The sequence below is a fragment of the Nicotiana tomentosiformis genome, chromosome 3 (genome assembly GCF_000390325.3).
Source record: "Nicotiana tomentosiformis chromosome 3, ASM39032v3, whole genome shotgun sequence".
Taxonomy (NCBI): domain Eukaryota; kingdom Viridiplantae; phylum Streptophyta; class Magnoliopsida; order Solanales; family Solanaceae; genus Nicotiana; species Nicotiana tomentosiformis.
This window is the reverse complement of record NC_090814.1, coordinates 131,055,977-131,075,129: the sequence shown is the minus strand read 5'-3', so window position 1 is coordinate 131,075,129 and position 19,153 is coordinate 131,055,977. Positions and strand designations below refer to the sequence as shown.

General features: G+C 36.2%; 1 protein-coding gene across 2 annotated transcripts; it reads left to right on the top strand.

Annotated features, from left to right (window-relative positions):
* Positions 1 to 9,155: 9,155 nt before the first annotated feature.
* On the top strand, positions 9,156 to 14,606 carry LOC104101795 (PTI1-like tyrosine-protein kinase At3g15890). 2 transcript variants are annotated; one of them, XM_009609315.4, is made up of 4 exons: positions 9,156 to 9,606; positions 9,980 to 10,127; positions 13,346 to 13,608; positions 13,725 to 14,606. In XM_009609315.4, exons 1-4 carry the CDS (start codon positions 9,563 to 9,565, stop codon positions 14,365 to 14,367), a joined length of 1,098 nt encoding a protein of 365 aa, XP_009607610.1. In that variant the 5' UTR covers positions 9,156 to 9,562; the 3' UTR covers positions 14,368 to 14,606. The 2 variants fall into 2 exon arrangements, with proteins under 2 accessions (XP_009607610.1, XP_009607618.1); XM_009609323.3 differs by lacking the exon at positions 9,156 to 9,606 and adding an exon at positions 11,483 to 11,601 and having other exon boundaries at positions 9,990 to 10,127.
* The last annotated feature ends 4,547 nt before the right edge of the window (positions 14,607 to 19,153 follow it).

Below are 19,153 nucleotides of genomic sequence, written 5' to 3'. Positions count from 1 at the left end.
ATTTTGGAAATACTGATGATTAAATATACACACTCAAAACAAAAAAAAAATAGACTCGAAAAGGTAAAATACAGACTCAAAGCCAAAAATAATTTTAAAAAATCAGGAATACATAAGAGCCTCTAATACTACTCCGGGGCCCCGTGGTACATCAGTCGGTCTCGACGTGGGCCTGGATGCAATCTCTTCTTGAAGGTACTCTAAATCATCCATCACATGACGGACAAAAGTCATCACAGAAGTAAAGAACATGAACCTGGTCATATCTTCGCATTCATGGCATTTCATTGCAACGTAATCAGCGATTTCTTTAATCCTCATTCTAATGACGCCCTTTTCTTGGAGCAAGCGTCTAATTTGCCGAGACCGGGCCTCCAATAGTTGTGTGGCCGTATGGTTTTGGTCTTGCAATTGTTGTATGACTTCTTCCAATCGGGAAATCAATGTATAGCAATGCTCTCTTTCAGCTTTGAAATCCTTTGTCTATTGGACCATTTTATTTTCGAGATTATTCAGCTTTTCCCTTAAGATCGCGACCCCTCTATCATACTTTTGCTTTAAATGCTTAACACACCTTGCCCGTTCTTCTGCATTATTCGCCAATTTTTCCCGAGCTTTTGTCAATTCATCCTCGGCCTTTGTCAAATCAAACTCATAATCATGAACTTTCCGCCTCAGATTGCTTATGAGTCTTTCATTTTTTTCGCTTTTTACCGGGTTTTCAGCAACTATTTTTATTTTCTGAATCTGAGCTCGGAGGGCTTCATTTTCTCGGGCCAACCTTTTCTTTTCTCCTTCATCCTCGGCAGCCTGCAAACTACTGTTAAATTTGAGGTTTTTGATTTGATCCTCTAGCTTGCTTATGGTGGTTCGGTATTCCTTTTCTTTAGCTAACCAAACCCACTGTTCTCGCGCTACATCAGTGAATTGTTGGACATGGGGTCTTTTGGCGGGCTATTCTGTCTCTTGATCGACTCGAACTCTCTTACCATACCAGGTTGTGTAGTTAGATTCTACTTCACCCGAGGAACAATCCCGTACTTGAGTCTGTGGCTCCAGAAACCTACATTGGTGCCAAATCTGGCGAACCTTTTCTTCTGGGAATGCGGCTTTTGGGCATAGTTCAATAACCTGTGGACTCAAATCTTCATCATAAGGGACTGTTTGGTATCTTCCCAATTGGCGTAGGACTCGATGTGGAGCATATAGCTGAATACTCTGAAGTCCTATCAATAAAAGAAAGCACACTCTGGCAGACATGTAAATAACCTCGTTGACCGTGAGCCAACTGAAAGTCCACTCAATTTGATTTGCGGCCAAAAAATCCAAATACGCGAACTAAGCCTCCGTACCCTCCGGTAACTCATGACCGTTTACCCGGTTTTCGTATTCTTCAATGCAATCGAGTCCGGTCAGACCGTAGTTCATGTACATCGGGCGATGGCAAAGATGTTCCACCAGCCACATTTGCAAAAGCAAGTTGCAACCCTCAAAGAACTTTGTCCCAGCTCGACAGGCAGTTAGAGCTCGATAAATTTCTGCGAGAATCATCGGTATAAGAGTGCCGTTGGCCTTTTTGACCATAAAGTCGGCCATTCCTGCAAGTCCTAGCCCTATATGTCTGCCATTCCTTGGGCATATCAGAGTGCCTAAAAAGGCAACTACGAAGGCTAAACCTCTGCGTGCTTCCCATTTGTTTTTATTTCCCTGATGACTCAAACCATTCTCTGGAGCCTCAAATCCTCGGGGATCCCTATACCGGCTGTATAAGAAGTGGAATGTGCAAAATTCTTTGGCCAAATTTCCATCTTTAACCTGCCGGCTAATACTCAGAAGGTCCAAAAACTTATGAGGAGTTACAGGTCTTGGTGCTACTGGATATCGGTGCCTGAGATTCCCGTCAAGACCAACATAACCTGCCATCTCTTCTAGCAAAGGGGTCAACTCAAAATCAGAGAAGTGAAAAACATTGTGCGTCGGGTCCCAAAACGGTATCAAAGCTTCAATTATATCAACCCTTGGTTTAATTTTCAGAAGCCCGGTGAGCCCACCTAAAGCTTTTGTCACATAAAGCTTGCTGACCTCCCCCAGGTCATTCCACCACATGTGGAGTCCCAATGGAATCTCATCTACGACCCGAAAAGGTACATTCTCAACGGTACTCATTCTGCACACAAATTGAGGACAAAAATCAAAACCGACACATTTTCCAAAAACACAAAGTGGTTAATTTTAAAAATCCAAATCAGTAAATTTCGTAACATTTTTTTTTGTTGCAAATACAGCCCTTTCAGCACTTGAGAAAAGTTTTTAGGGTTGTTTCTGCCAACTGAGGTTGGTTATAGGAGAAAAGACTGATTTGGGTTTACATTGTGGCTATTCTTGTGAAAACAGCTTTTCGGCGCTCCAAGAGAATGTTTTAAGGTTATTTTGACAAGAACGACCCCGGGTGATGATCATGTTTCAAAAGGTTCTTATTTTGGTTAGTTTTGAAAAAAAATGTGGTCGGACCTGATAGAGGTTGCCTACATATCTCATATCCGGTGAGAATCAGACCCGCGTAGTTTGGTAGATTTTGGAGCAATAGGAAAACACGACTTATTTTGAAAATGACTTTTTTTTCCAGAGTTTCAGTATTTTTCAAATACCTGGATTTTCAAAACTGGGTAATTTTTTTTTTTTTTTTTTTTACCTCACTCTTTGTTTTTTCTTGGTTCCCTTTCCCTATTCTAGAAAACGGTCAATATGCAAGCCGAAACAAATATATGCACAAATAGTACGTAAAATTCATCAAGATGGTCCAATATATTGGGTACACCTGTCCTAGATGGACCTAACCCCTATGTTGAGTCCCCAAAGTCAAATGCACGTGATGCAAATAAACGTTCCTACTAGGGATCCGGCATGAGGCTATGTTATTCTAGGTTTAGATCCTAGGTGTATTGTTCTAGACCTGGCTTACCCGAGCAGATAATGCGAGCCGAGGGAGGGCAGCGTACCGGGAATACATAAGCTTCACCGGCTTTGCAACTTGTCCGAACCTCGTTCTAAAATTAGGGTATGACTCTAAAAGAAAAGAAGCCACGCGAAGCGCACGCTTCCCAAAAGATTTAGAAGACTCAGAGAGAAGAGGGTTTCGTAACAGTTTATATACAGTTCAAGCAATACCAAAGCGGTAAAAAGCGACATTTAGCATATTAGGCTCAAACACGTAAAAATCAGATAATAAATAAAAGCCAAGTATAACAGCTATTCTAAGCTCGAATTCTGAACCCTGAACCAGAGATTCTGGGTTCTTATTCCCCAACAGAGTCGCCAGAGCTGTCACACCTCCTTTTTCTCAAGGGGATAGGGGATAGGGGAGTTTTTCCAATTAAAGTGACATTAATCGAAATGAGATTATTTATTTAATTGAGAGCCGCCACTTGAAATAATTTATGGTGTCCCAAGTCACCGGTTTATTTTAGAATCCCAAATCGAGGAAATTTGACTCTTATTTTTGGTCCGTGAACACAGAAGATCGGGTAAGGAATTCTGTTAACCTGGGAGAAGGTGTAAGGCACTCCCGAGTTTTATGGTTTTAGCACGGTCGCTTAACAATTAATACTTGGCGTAATTATCTGATTTATTACATGTTTTAAACCTATTATGTATTTTTGTCTTTTACCGCCTTTTAATATTTATGGAATTTATTTGAACAAGTCGCAATGTCGCACACTTGTCGTTTTGACACACACTGCAAACCGCGCAACGTGAAACACACCCGCGATTTACAACATGTTTATTTTTATTATTATTTGAAGTTATGGTCAAGTCGCACGAAACACGCACTTGAATTGGGGTTTACGTATCATGACTATGCCACATGAACCGTACCCATAGTCACGATGATTTATTATTAATCGCGCCTAAATCAAGCTACGGTGTTCGAATATTATTCAATTACTAATTTTGACATTATTGTAAGGTCATGAGGTATGTATATTGTTATGGAGGAAATGAAGTAAATTAATTATGGAAAAAATTGGCTAGCTTGTGAATGTTTATTTGTTTTTGGTCATGTGCAACAATTAGCCCATAAATACGCTAGGGAAGTCCAATTAAAGTCTTACACCAATCATGGCCCAACCTAATCTCTTATAATTTTACTGCTAACCAATATTTGAAACTAGACTAAATTTATGGCAGGAATAGATAGATACAGGCAGGACCAATTTAGTAACTAAGATAGGAGATCAAAATGAAACTAAAGCATGCTAAAATGGAAAGCCATTACTTCATTGAATAAACAAGAAAAGTAACGAATTAATACATATTCATCAATAAAATTAACCATATGAACTACTAAAAAGGACAATAAATTAATCTTAACAAATATTCAACATGAGAACAAATTAATCTTAGCACACTCAGATGCGAACTCGATCATATCATACTCAAAGTTAAATTAAAACAGAGTGACCCAAAATATTAATGAGAAAAATAAAATAAAAAGAGAAGTGAACCTTTGTATTGATGATTGTGGATTTAAAGTACAACCACTCAATGATCGGATAGCTCTCAACTGGACTCTTCGGACCACGAAAAACTCGAGCGGCAAATCTCAACTTGCAACCTCAATCGACCTTGCAAAACTGACGATTTAGTGGCTATTTTCGGATTTTTTTTTTTGAATGATGGCTCAAAAGTGGTCAAGGGCTTGTGGTTTTGGGGTGGTGAAGCTGCTGAATTTTCGAAATAAAGCCGAAGAAAGAATGACACGAGTAGAAATTTTCTTATCCCAAAAGAAGAAAATAATTTTTTCTCAATTCCTTCCTCCCTCTTTTTACCTTTATCTCTCCCTCTCTTTTTCATCACATTTCTCTTCTATTTATAGAAAAAAAATTCGGAATTTTTAATTTTTTATTTTTTATTTATTTTTTTATTTTTAATTAAAAAAGAATTTCCACTTCCCATTTTTTTTATTTTTAAAAAAAAATAATTTCCCACTTTCCTTTACTTTTATTTTTTAATTTCTCACTTTTTTTACTTTTAATATATTTAAAATCCCACTTTTTTACTTTTTTTTTATTTTTCACTTATTTTACTTTTAAAAAAAAAACATAAGACACCCTTACTTTTATTTTTTAATTCCAACTTTATTTTACTTTTCATTTTTAAAATTTCCACATTCCTTTACTTTTATTTATTAAATTTTTCACTTTCTTTTACTCTTTTTATTAAACAATTTATACCTACTTTTACTTTTACTTTTTACTTTTATATTTCTACTTTTCCTATTTTTTAATTCCCATCCGAAATTTGTTTTTTTTTAAAAAAAAATAATAATAATTAATTTTTATTTATTTTTGGTTTTTAATTCATTTTATTGAAAAATGAAGGAAAAAAAATAATAATAATACTAATAGTAATAATTGACCTTTTAAATTATTAATAATTTTTCTATCTATCTATATATATATATATATATATATATATATATATAAGTGTAACAAAGCTAAAAAAATATATATTAAATTCTGATAATATTTACATAGTAGAAGGTGATAAAAATTCAAATATAGTCAAAACTTAGGTGCTCACAGATGTAACATCTCATTTCTGAGCTTTCATCAATTTACTTATGGCGTACTTTCACGTACGAAAACATGGGGTGTAACAGATACGCCCAATGGACGATACAATAGTTGATGCATCAATGTTGGAGTTGTATTCCGATAGTCGTGGTGCTTCTTTGGTTTCGACATTTCTGTCGAAACCACTCTTACTCATGACCCTTGAGAGATCTGTCCTCGATCATTTCTTCTATCAATTCGAACGGGGTTGCGTCCAGGCCCGTTGTTTCTCCGATCTCCACCGTATGGCTGATATCAATCTCTATTTGACCGTGGTTCCCGGTAAATATCCTTTTTAACTCTGTCGATGGTCCTGTTTGGATAAACGAACCCGGAAAGAGCCCCAACTGGTCATCCTCGACCCTAATCTTTGACTGGTACCGATTATGCACATCGGCCCAGGTTACAGCTGGATATTCTATCAAGTTCTGCTTTAACTGTTGTGAGGCTACCGAACTGCGTATGTTTAGGTCTTGAGTGAAAGCCTGAACGGCCCAATCGTCGGCGACCGGGGGCAGATCCATACGCTCTATTTGGAACCAAGATTCGAACTCTCTGAGCATCCCGTTGTCTTTCTGTTTTACTTTGAAGAGGTTCGACTTTCTAGTCTCAACCTTTATCGCTCTGTTGTGTGCTTTGACGAAAGAATCTACGAGCATGGCAAAAGAATCAATGGAGTTAGGTGGTAAATTATGGTACCATATCATCGCCATCTTTGATAAAGTTTCTCCGAATTTCTTCAACAGTACGGACTCAATCTCATCGTCCTCTAGATCGTTCCCCTTTATTGTGCATGTGTAATAAGTGACATGCTCGTTGTGGTCGGTAGTTCCATTATACTTGAAAATTTCTAGCATGAGAAATTTCTTCAGAATGGGCTTAGGAGCCGCGCTCGGGGGGAAGGGCTTTTGTACGAACTTCTTTGAATCGAAACCTTTCAAAATCGGTGGTGCTCCCAGAATTTGATCAACTCGGGAGTTATATGTTTCCATTTTTTGTCATTCGCTTCAATCTTCTTCTCCCCCGATTCAATTCGCTTTGTCAGCTTCTCGAACATTTTCAAGATAGCGGGGTCAGTTTGTGACTCATTCACATTTGACCTCCCCGGCACTGGTTCGGCCCTATGAACAACTTCCTGTGATGGCTCGGGTTCGACCTTACTCGATGCGCAGTTCTGATTTTGATGTTGTTCTATTGCAGCTTGTTGAGCCTGCAACATTTCAAATATTATTTGAAGGCTGATTCCGCCTTCTTCGCCACCCTATGCGTTTTGACCGACTGATCGAACGTCTCTACGGACACTATTTTCGGGGTCGACGCCTATATTTGTATTCAGGGCAACATGGGAACTGACATCGATGGGGTCTGCAACTGGTACTCCCTCGAGGTCAACTGGAAGCACTTCGTTTCCTGGGGCGGCTACATTGTCATTTTCGCCATGAAAACCAAGACCGTTGTTGATATATGTGGGTACTGTTCGAGAGTTCGACATGCTGATCCTGGAATCAAAAACGCTTACAAGAACAAGTGTAAAGCAGTGTGTGTTATGAAAATTAGCACCAGGCGATCACTATTATACTTAGCCCCACGGTGGGCGCCAAACTATTTACCCTTAATATCGGATAACAATTAAATTTATAAGTGGTTTTAAGGATATGTGATTTTACTTGGTACAAACTGAGAAATATGAGAATTAAAGTTAGAAATTAACTGTAAAGCAAAAAAAACTAATGTAACGTACTACCTTGGCCCTCGAGTTAGGTCGCCCTCGAACCAACTGAGTATATTATTGAGAAGCAAGAATTGGACAACAGAATAAAAATGCTTAAGCAAATGTTATAAACTGCTTTGATATGCGTGAATATGATGATTATAAATTGATTGGAACCCCCTTTATATAGTAGAGGAGTTTCACATATGGTACAATTCTAAATACCGAAAAAAATCTCCTGATTAGCTAATCAACCGGTCTTGTCTTGATATATGCCGAGATCTCCGCCACAATCCTTGCCCGGTCACGGATTCCTCGGCTTTCTGTTATTCGACTTAACAGGCTTCCTTCGATCTAGCTAGATCTCTATCCTTCTCGATCTCGACCTTAGTTGGTCTCGATCTCGATCCCTGAATCACGAGCTAGGCAATATCTATTCATGTAACGATCCAATATAACTTGGGATCGAACCTCGGTCTGTTGCCCCTGTCTCGATTAACCATACGAAATCGGGCAAGCCCGATTTTGACCGTATACAGCATGCCAAATATGTCTTGCTTAAAGTTCTAGCAACATTTAAGATCCAAATGGAGTGTTGCTACATGCTTCTTGATCATCATACATCAAAAAAATGCATATCATCTTACATTCGAGAAATACGCCTCTATGACCCTCGAATTACAGATAACAAATCGAAGGAAAGAATCAGGGGATAAACAGAGTTGTAACACGCAATGTTTATCAATAAAATCTATTTTCTTTATAATTATTTGTGATTGCAGTTTTATTTTTCTGCACAAATTTATTGCAAACACTCGCCACATCATGATTTGTCACTCTACGAATTTCCCGTCAGAAATATAATGTTTCATCGTAAATTTTTTTAACCTTCTAATATTTAAAAGAAAAGACAATAAAATTATTTTAAGTAAAACGAATAAATTAGAAAAATGATTACAGTAGACCAAAGTGTTAGATTTGGGAATTTCATAGAATTGAACTACTTGTATACTGTAATTGTTTAATTCGTTCTCTCCTTCTTTTTGTTTCATTTAAATGTTATTTAAATATCCTTTGTTTAAAACATGAATAATAATAATTTAACAATAAGTTTATTTCTAGTATTTGATGTATAATTTACATAGTGATAAAAACATTGATGTAGTGAGTAACGTGTCATAATCTAACAAAGTTGGTAGTTTAGCCTTCCGATCATTTATTCTTTGAGCAATTCACATGTATTTTAATTTTTCTTAATATGGCAAAAATAATTTATGACTTTACTATTATAGCGAGTAAAGCATATTTAATTTATTCTGATAATAAAATAATTTTATAATTTTACTAGTATAATGAGTAAACTTCAGTAATCGGACATAAAATTACCCCATATATAATCTAACTCCTTGTCCTAGTGCTAGTAGACAAAAGAGAAAGAAAAAATAAATCTGGTGTTTAATCGTCTTGGACTTCATTTTAGCTGTTCGTTCAATTACTTATTTGGAAATTACAAGTATTTTTTTTGAATCTATTTTTCTTATTCTTGCTAGCCCGAAAATTTGAAGTTCATATACGTTTGTCCAAATACGTACAGAATTTCAAAGTGTAAGAAACCACTGCGGCAAAGTACGATGATATGGTCGTACGCTGCCTAAAGGAGTGTATAATTCGATGACAAGAGGGGCCCAGGACAAGAGAGCCCCTATGTGGGCCCGGGCCGCGACGAGGTAAGTTTGAAAATAGAGAGCGCACTGCTGCATAAAACAGTGACTACTAATGAGAAAAACAAAACAAAAACATAGTCCAAAGGTAAAACAGTGACTTAACCCTGCCATCATAATCTCATTTTGCACGACATTCGCCCATTCTCCCTTTTTTTACTTTCTCTTTCTCTCTCCTTTCAGTTTCATTTCAACTAAAAGGAAAATGAAGTACTAATATTTGCAAAAAGCATTCCCATTTGGAATCTTCTTCTTATCTGCACTCAACTAAAGCTCAAACTTTCGGTTCTGAAATTGCTTCGATTGGAAGGAAGTTTAGTTTTCTGGTTGTAACGAAAATGGAGAGGCTTTATTTTTCTTGAGCTGTGAGTGAAACACAGAAAATAGTCAGATAAAGCGATAGCTGAGCGTACTTCACCGCTTATGGGGTTTAAAGATTGATTTTGATCGACGCGCTTAATATTTGATAGTTTCTGTTAAGAAAGGGAAAGTTGAGTTTGGGTTTTTCGAAGACTATGGCTTTTCCATCCATATTTTGCTGCGTCAAGGGTTCAGATCGGTATGTGCTTAAATTCGTTAAAAGCTATTACCTTTATTACTGTCCTAAATTTCTTAAATTCCGCCGGGTATTGTTCTAATTAAGTTTTATTTTAAGCTATTTTTACAATTTTTTTCTACTAGAATGCTCTAAGTAGACACAAAGTTGCATTTATTGAGAAGAATAAATTGAACTGAAAGCCACTACTTGTATTTGAATTATTCTTGCAGTAGCCTTCTCATTATGTTAATTTAGTGGATGCTGCCAATGGAAGTGCAGGAACCTCTATTATTTTTCCCTTTTTATTTGTGAATTGCTTTTCTATTTGAAATCTTCTTCCTCTTTTATTTCCCCCCTTTTTTGGTGAATTGATTTTATGTTTGAAATAATACAGAAAGGGGCAAGCGAAGAAGCAGCCAAAGTGGAGGGTTTTTTCTCTAAAGGAGTTGCACTCTGCTACGAATAATTTTAACTATGATAACAAGCTTGGAGAAGGTGGATTTGGAAGTGTTTATTGGGGCCAGCTCTGGGATGGATCTCAGGTAATTCATGTGGTTTTCCTTTCCCTTTAAAAATTTAGCTCATCAAATTTTCCTCTGCTATAATTGTGAATACCTGCTGATTGATTGATTAAAAAGAAAAAAAAACAGTCTATGTCTTCTCTTTGTTAACTCATTGGAGCAATTATATGAAAGATTTTTTAGAGTTGCTGGAACACTATTGGTACACTTGAGTTTTTTCCTATAATAGCATTGACTTAAAGGCCACAATTAATTGCCATACAAAGAGTTGGATCCTGGTTATTCACTAGGATTTTGGGATCTCAGAGGAATCTTTCTAAGGTAGTTTGTCGTGAGTTTGTGATTGTAATTATGATGTTATTGATATAACAGGTTCCAAGTCCTAGCTGGTAAAGCGATGAATCTTGAAGATAATTCGGATTTTCTTTATGAGGTTGCTTGGGTGCTTAAGTCTAGAAAAACATTTAATGGTGTTTCAGTAGAAAGCTATAATTTTGGAATAGTTAGGTCCAATCCAGCAATAAGCACTTTTGAAATGTGGTACAGCTCAGCCTTAATGGACGAGCATCATCAAAGTTACTAATAATTTTGATTTTGTCAACGCTTGCACTATGTTTTGTTGGGTAGAGGATAAATTAAAGAGAAGAGATAACCATGAGTCTTGTATTCTCTTAGGAAAGGGACTCAGCTTTTTGAGAAAAAAAAACTTAAGTTTATTTAGCCCATCCCAGATGGACAGGAGGAAGTTACTAGATAGGAATTTACATTCTTCACTTGGGCAAATCTACTAAATAAATTCCCCTCTCCCCTTCATAAAACCAAATATAAGGTAAAGGACCTATGACTATGGAGGAACATCTATTTGATATCACCAGCAAACACCATATGATGTTACCATTCTTATCTCAAATATATGTTTGCTACTTGAGTCACAATTAAGGTCACAACAATAGCAAAGAGGAAAACACGAGTTACTTCACTGCTTCACAGTTTATTCTCAAATGAGATGGCATTAGTAGTCAAAAGTTCATCTTTTGAAGAAAAAAAATTGGTCATTTCTTTTGCTCTATTCTTCTCCCCGTCCCGCTCTCCCCTTTTATGTTTATTTGACCCACTTTTACAATTTCCAAATCATAAACGATACATGGAGCAAAGGAAATTAGGATTTCTTGTCCATCATGTAATGCAATGCTAAAAAACGGCATGTATGCATTAGGCCTGGTATTCGAATGATGAAAATGAAATTCAGATATGGTTAAATGGGTTTAGAGACATTCCTAGACTATTTTTGATCTAATATTCGTACACATTATGGTGATTTTACTGTGTTCAGTATTTGTCACTTAGAAACTTAAACTAAAGAATTATGTGCATAGGAGCATCTTTCCACTTGAAACCAACTCAGAGTTTTGTATTTTCAATAATTGGTGCTTAAGAGTACATGAGCATGGCCTCCATCGGATTATTCAAATCACGTCTTCGTTGGAGGCTGCAGGTAAGCTATTATGCTGACTTTTTGTTACATTGTGAAAAGTTATATGAAGAATCTCTTCTTTATGTCCTTTTTCACTTAATTGATATTTCAACCCAAGAAAAGAAAAGGATCTCTTCTTTGTTTGATTCACTGGCCATCTCTCATCAGATATGGAAAACCAGTATCAAGGTTGCTTAAAGAGATAATAAAATACAACTGTGTCTTTGAAATGTAGGTCCTTTTTCTCTGATCCAACTAATCTGGGTTTGCGCGGTGGTTAATTGATTGATAGTTTGGTCTGAATTGAAAGTTTGGAACTAGATGTTGAATTCAGCCGAAGTTATGTTTGTTTGTGTGAAATGTGAAATACCATGGTTCTCATCCTAATAGTGGCCACATTACGTGAATTCTCCCCATTTGTATAATCCATGGTGGGTAGAGTTACCACATACCTAAGCTGGGTGGGAGGTAGTAGGTAGTAGGTACCCATGGATTAGCCAAGGCGTGGACACTACCTTTATTGGGGGGGAAAGGCGGATTTAAAAATCCCAATTTTCTCTTGCTTGTATTACTTTATGGTATTAAATCCGTTATTTGGTACTAATCATTCTTAAAACTTAGCTTTACAGGATAACTGTCGTTGCTGCTGATTCTTCCTTTCTGTAATCCTTATACTCGACCCATTTGTCTTAGGATCAGGACTTTTTTAATTTTATATAATTCGAGATCAGGACTTTCATGCTGCAATTTGATAATAACTTGCAATTCCGAATGGATGTTAGTGTACTACTTTGCCATATATTCCTCATTGTAATGTTCTTGATTCTTTAGATTTCTCTGCAAAAGTCTATCACTGCTTCTCCTCTTTCCTATCTCACTACTTCTCTAATATGATTTCATGGTTTTCTTGTTTGTCTGCATTTATTCAGATCATCTAAAGCTCATGTCTATCTTCCAGCAACCAGTAATTATTCTCAAAACTGAGTCAAGTTCCTCTTTCTGTAACAAATATAGTTTAAAATGAAACAATCATTCTAAAGCTTGAAGAAAAAATGTGTATTTTCTGCTGGATTCGTGTCATCTGTGTATAGAGACAAATACTGCATATATGCTAATATCGCTCTGGGGACAATGGATGCATCTACGCCTGCCTCTTGTGGACAACCCCCCCCCCCCCCCCCCCAAACAAAAAGAAACAAGGTATAGAAATGAAAAAAAGGAGGAATAAGAAGAAGAATGATTCTGCTAAAAGTCTGAAACCGTAGATTGGAATGCTTCTGCTGAAAGTCTGAAACCATGGAATGGAATGTTTCTGCTGAAAAATGGAGGTGGACATATTATATTTCTGTTTGTGTGCGTTGCGTGTCTTAAAAAGATTCATTTCTTGGACTAACATATTTCCTGGCGAATGCACATATAAAAGGAGGGAGGTGGACAGAGTGGTGTAGGCACGTTTAGAAGAGAGCTGACAGTGGCCGTGAGCCCGTGACTAAGAAAATATGCAAATTATATGTCCGTTTGTGTGCGTGTGCATTCACGTGTCTGCGTGTCTTAAAAAGATTCATTTCTTGAACTAACGTATTTCCTGATGAATGCACATATAAAAAGGAGAATGAAAGACTGGCGAAATATCTTTAAATTGAAAAGACATCACGTGCCATTGAAGTTTTAAGTCCTTCCATATGATGTGTATCTACAATAAGTTGTAGAACTTCACCTACTGCGCATGAGCGTAGAGTTTATCTTGATGGATGCATATTTTCAGATAGCGGTCAAAAGGCTAAAAGTGTGGAGCAACAAAGCCGAGATGGAATTTGCTGTTGAAGTTGAAATTCTGGCTCGAGTACGACACAAAAATCTGCTAAGTTTACGTGGTTACTGTGCTGAAGGCCAGGAACGTCTGATTGTATATGATTACATGCCTAATTTGAGCTTACTTTCTCATCTTCACGGGCAGCATTCTGCCGAAAGCCTTCTTGATTGGAAGCGACGAATGAACATTGCAATTGGATCTGCTGAGGGAATTGTGTAAGTATTTGTAACATCCTTGATCTTTCTTTCTGAAACCCCCCCCCCCCCCCCCAGATATTACAGGGTCTTATGTTTTCTCTTCATTTATTATTTGACTGTAATGTGTATGACAGCTATCTACACCACCATGCGACCCCACATATCATCCACAGAGACATCAAAGCAAGCAATGTACTGCTCGATTCTGATTTCCAAGCCCAAGTTGCTGATTTTGGATTTGCTAAGTTCATCCCAGATGGTGCAACACATGTAACCACAAGAGTAAAAGGCACTCTAGGCTATCTTGCACCAGAATATGCAATGTTAGGGAAGGCATCAGAGAGCTGTGACGTCTACAGCTTTGGTATTCTTTTGCTAGAGCTTGCTAGTGGCAAGAAACCAATTGAGAAGCTTAATCCAACTGTGAAACGCACAATCACTGATTGGGCTCTACCCCTTGCGTGTGAAGGGAAGTTCAGCGAACTTGCAGACCCAAGGTTGAACAGAAACTATGTGGAGGAAGAATTTAAAAGACTGGTTCTTATTGCACTCATTTGTGCTCATAATCGACCTGAGAAGAGACCGACAATGCTTGAGGTTGTTGAGCTACTGAAAGGAGAATCAAAAGAGAAGTTTGAGGCATTGGAAAATGACGAAATGTTCAAGATTCCTCCAGCTACGGATGATGATATGTTGACAGGAGCAGAAGGTAATGCAGATGCTGCTGCGTCAGAGGAAAAAGAACCAAAACCAGAAATTGAAAAGGTAGAGGTATAGGCCAAGAGAATCTGGAACCCGCATTATTTGATTGTGGCGTGTTGATATGGAATGGAAGGTACTTTATTTGAACTCAAAGTATCTTCATTGGGTTGTGCAGGTGTGGATGTTTTTGTTGTGTTTGTCTTTGTGATTTCTCGTGTAATATGTTGAACACAAGAAGCGAAAACTGTTTATATGCTGATTGGTGTTTGTAGGTCTTCAGATCAGATTGAAATCAAAGAAGTATATTGAATTGACGTGGACTGCAAACTAAAGTAAAGTTAGCAACCTACCAAGAAGTGAAATTGTTCACTGTACCAATTGAGTCGATATTTGATCTTAACATACTCTACTGAGAGTTGAAATATGTTGTAAACTGTTAACGTTGGCGCAATTTGGACTAAAAGCAGTGGCTGATTCCAGAATCTAACGTTTCCAGTTCATCTCCGGGCACATTATTCATGTCATAGAAAAGCATGCATAGTTGGAAAGCTTCATCTTCATTTCTATTCTCCAAATTCTCTCTTGAAAGGAATAGGCCCCCTCAATTTGTTTATATATAAAATTGAGGTTACTAAATAAAGAAATTCAATTAAAAACACATACGCACACGCAGAGATAATATGAGAGGAAATATCATGTTCTTGGATAAAACTATTTAGTTAAACTATTTTTGTTAAACAAGTTACGAGTAAAATGGGAAAAATAAACTGTACCTTAATTTTAGAAAAAGTCAAATATGTTATAAAATATAGCTCAAAGTAACAATATAGAACAAGGAAAAACAAGCTAAGAGATATAGAGAGAAAGAGAGGAGAGATTCTTATTTCTTCTTCAATTGTGTGTATTTTTCTATCTATTACAAGGCCTTTATATAGGCATGAAAAGTGAAGAAAAATATGTCATTGAATATGAAATTAAGCATAGAAATATGTCATTGAATGTCATTAAGCATTTGAGAAGATCACGGAGGAAGAGTAGACATCCACAATAATTTGATTTTTCTTATAACACTCCCCCTTGGATGCACATAGATAATGTGTCTCGTTAAAACCTTATTAGGAAAAAGTCCTATGGGAAAAAAATCCTAGTGAAGGAAAAAGAGTACACATGTTTAGAAATACGCTTTTTGGTTGCCTCGTTAAAAACCTTGCAAGAAAAATCCAGTGGGACAAAACCTTGTAAGGGAAAAAGAGTACAACGCGTATTAACTCCCCCTTATGAGAGTATTAATTCACATCCCTGAGCCTTCGCATCCCAATCTTGTACACTAGTTTCTTGAAGGTTGACGTCGGTAGAGATTTGGTAAATTCACATTTTTTGAAGATCATGTGTGAAAAATAACTTTGGTGAAATGTGCTTTGTCCTATCCCCTTTTATGAATCATCCCTTTAATTGGGCTATACATGCTGCATTGTCTTCATACAAAATTATGGGTAGTCTGTCACACTTCAAACCACATTTTTCTCGAATAAGGTGTATTATAGACCTCAACCATACACATTCTCGACTTGCTTCATGAATAGTAATTATCTCAGCATGATTAGATGAAGTAGCCACGATTGATTGCTTAGTCGATCGCCAAGATATGGCAGTGCCTCCATATGTAAACACGTAACCTGTTTGAGATCGAGCCTTATGTGGGACAGATAAATACCCAGCATCGGCATTACCAACAAGATCGGAATTGCAATCATTGCCATAAAATAAGCCCATATCAGTAGTCCCTTTTAGATACCGCACTATGTATTTGATTTCATTCCAATGTCTCCTTGTAAAAGTAGAGTTATATCTTGTTAAGACATTAACTGAAAAAGTTATGCCAGGCTTTGTAATGTTAGCAAGATACATTAGTGCACCAATTGCACTAAGATATGGTACTTCGGGACCAAGAAGCTCTTCATTATTTTCATAAGGTCGGAATGGATCTTTATTTATATCGAGTGATCTCACAATCATCGGAGTACTCAGTACTCAATGGATGTGCTTTATCCATATAGAATCGCTTTAAAATCTTTTTAGTGTATGCTGATTGATGAATAAAAATTCCATCTTTCATATACTCAATTTGTAGACCAAGACAAAATTTTGTCTTTCCAATATCTTTCATTTCAAATTCTTTGTTTAAACAGTCTACTGCTTTAGGAACCTCCCCATGAGTTCCAATGATATTTAAATCATCAACATATACGGCGATTATAACAAATTTAGATTCAGTTCTTTTTATAAAGACACAAGGACAAATGGAATCATTTTTTACCATTCTTTCAACAGGTACTCACTCAGGCGATTATACCACATGCTCCCTAATTGTTTCAATCCGTATAAGAATTTTTGAAGCTTTATTTAATAAATTTCTTGGAAACCTTAATATGCTTCAGAACAATTTAAATCCTTCAATGATTTCCATTATACGCATATCAAGTTTTTCATGTATTGCCAGATTAAAACCTGAAATGACTACATCCACCACATGAGAATATGTCTCTATATAATCAATGCCAGGATATTTACAAATCTTCTTGTGACACAAGTCGTCTTTATGTCTATCGACTTGACATGAGCTTTTTTTTTCGCACAAGAATACATTTATACCTCCATTGGCTTTATACTTTTAGGTGTTGAGACTATCCGTCCAACTTCATATTTTTAGGTGAAATTAATTTTTATTGCATATTTTTCATTTGGCCAATCATTTATCTTTCCAAATTTCATGACAGATTTGAGCTCAAGATCCTAGTCAATATTAATAATATTGAGCGCTACATTATATTAAAAATATCGTCGACGATCATTTTATATCGGTTCTATTATTACCCAATAAAGACATAACTTATTGAGATCTCTTTATCTTATTATTTTCAGGTACATGAGTCTCTCCCATGAGGTCTTATGAAGTGTTATGTCGTGGTTCTCTTCTAGAGCACTTGACTCCTTATTATGACCATCTTGAACATTTGCTCATCTCCTTCTTCAAGGAGTTTTATCTTTGGAACCGATTAGTCTATTATGCTTTATGCATGCCATAGACTCTATTCATTATAAACTTTATTTTATTTGGAGCATTAGCAGTTGAATATGACATTTAGCTTTGGGTCAGCAAATACGCCTGGCAATATTTTGCAAATGAATCATCACTAGAACTTCAAGTTCATATTTTCTCATACGAGGATCTAGATGTACTCATAATAATTCATTACATGCATTACTTTTTCAGCTGCCCATTTTCTCCCCCTATTGTTGGGATCACCAACACATATCCCTAGCCTTATTTGGGGATCCATATTTGTGCATTGTGGTGGAACAATTAAATCATATAGCACATTCATGATTCTAGATGGAAATTATTTGGTTGCTGACCCTAAACCGATTGTGATAAGGAGAACTTATCATAACTTGGCTAGATGTGTAAAAGTGCTGTTGTATATTAAATAATACATCACATACCAAATTTTATTTTGGCTGTTTTGTTCTCATAACCAATGGTTTAGATATAATTGGAGGCATACAATTTCTGCTAAACTAACTTATATTTAAATCAGTATTATCAAGATAAATCATTATAATTTATATTCTGGAACTGTGCTCTAATAATTTGAGCAATCAATCTTGCAAAAGTCAAACTGCAAGTTGATAATAAATGCACATGTGACCATAGAATAGATGCATCTATTAAAATCATATAATAGTAAACTGTCCACATGGAAGGTGACTGGGCCCATATATTTATCACATTTTATTCGTTCCAGAAATCAAGGGATTCAATCCCAACCTTAACTGGTATATCATAAGAATAAGCATCACAAGAGAATTCTTAAAGAATCCTATATTTCTTTAATATATGCCAATGTAATTTTCAATTAATTTTTCGCATCATAATTGAACCGAGATGGTCAACCGGTCATGCCAACTAATATTTGTTTCAGTAAACCTATAGTTTACTTGTGACATATGATTCCATCATCATTCTTATATTTATGTAGTACAAATAGAAAGAAAATCGGGTAACCTTTCATATTTACCCGTTATGATTATAGAAATATGAAGATATTCAATATTCCTTTCATTTATCGTCTCAATATGCCAACCACTTTGACTTATACATTTGAAACTCAAAAAGTTTCTTTTGAGACTTTACAATATCAATATCGTGAATAATTTTATTCATCCGGGTAGTAACAAATTAATATTTTCGGAGCTCTTAGCAACTTTGTACTACAAGATCTTTTGTCACACCATATATGATAAATGTCTCCTTCACGGAGAAAATTATATCATAATAAATTTGTCATGGTCAAAATTATCATAAGCAAAATCATTTCTTGCTTTAGTTTTGCCTTTAATAATCTTTTATAAGGCACACCAAAATATTTTTTTTGGCGTATCACATGTATGCGACCAATGACATATTCATGTAACCACACAATAATATTTATTCTCTTTATTTCACTCAAACCTCCCTTAGAGGTGAGTTATGTGGTATTCATCTAATCATGCATTGCATGTTTTTATTCATTACTTTTATCACATATTGCCACATTCACCTTTAGGAATGGGTCTGCATTCTTAATGCTTATCACAAGTTACATTTTCTTCAAGGAATGGATCATAATCAGCGGCGTGCTTTATTATTTTTCATATTAATTTGATGGTAAACATTGCCTTCACATTTTGAAGGATTATTTTGAGAACCCTTATTATTCTCCTTTTATAATCATAGTGATAATTATTATTATTTTAATCTTTGGAACGCTCACGTTCATTATTCAACAACTTGTCTTCATTTAGACTTATTGTGCGTCGC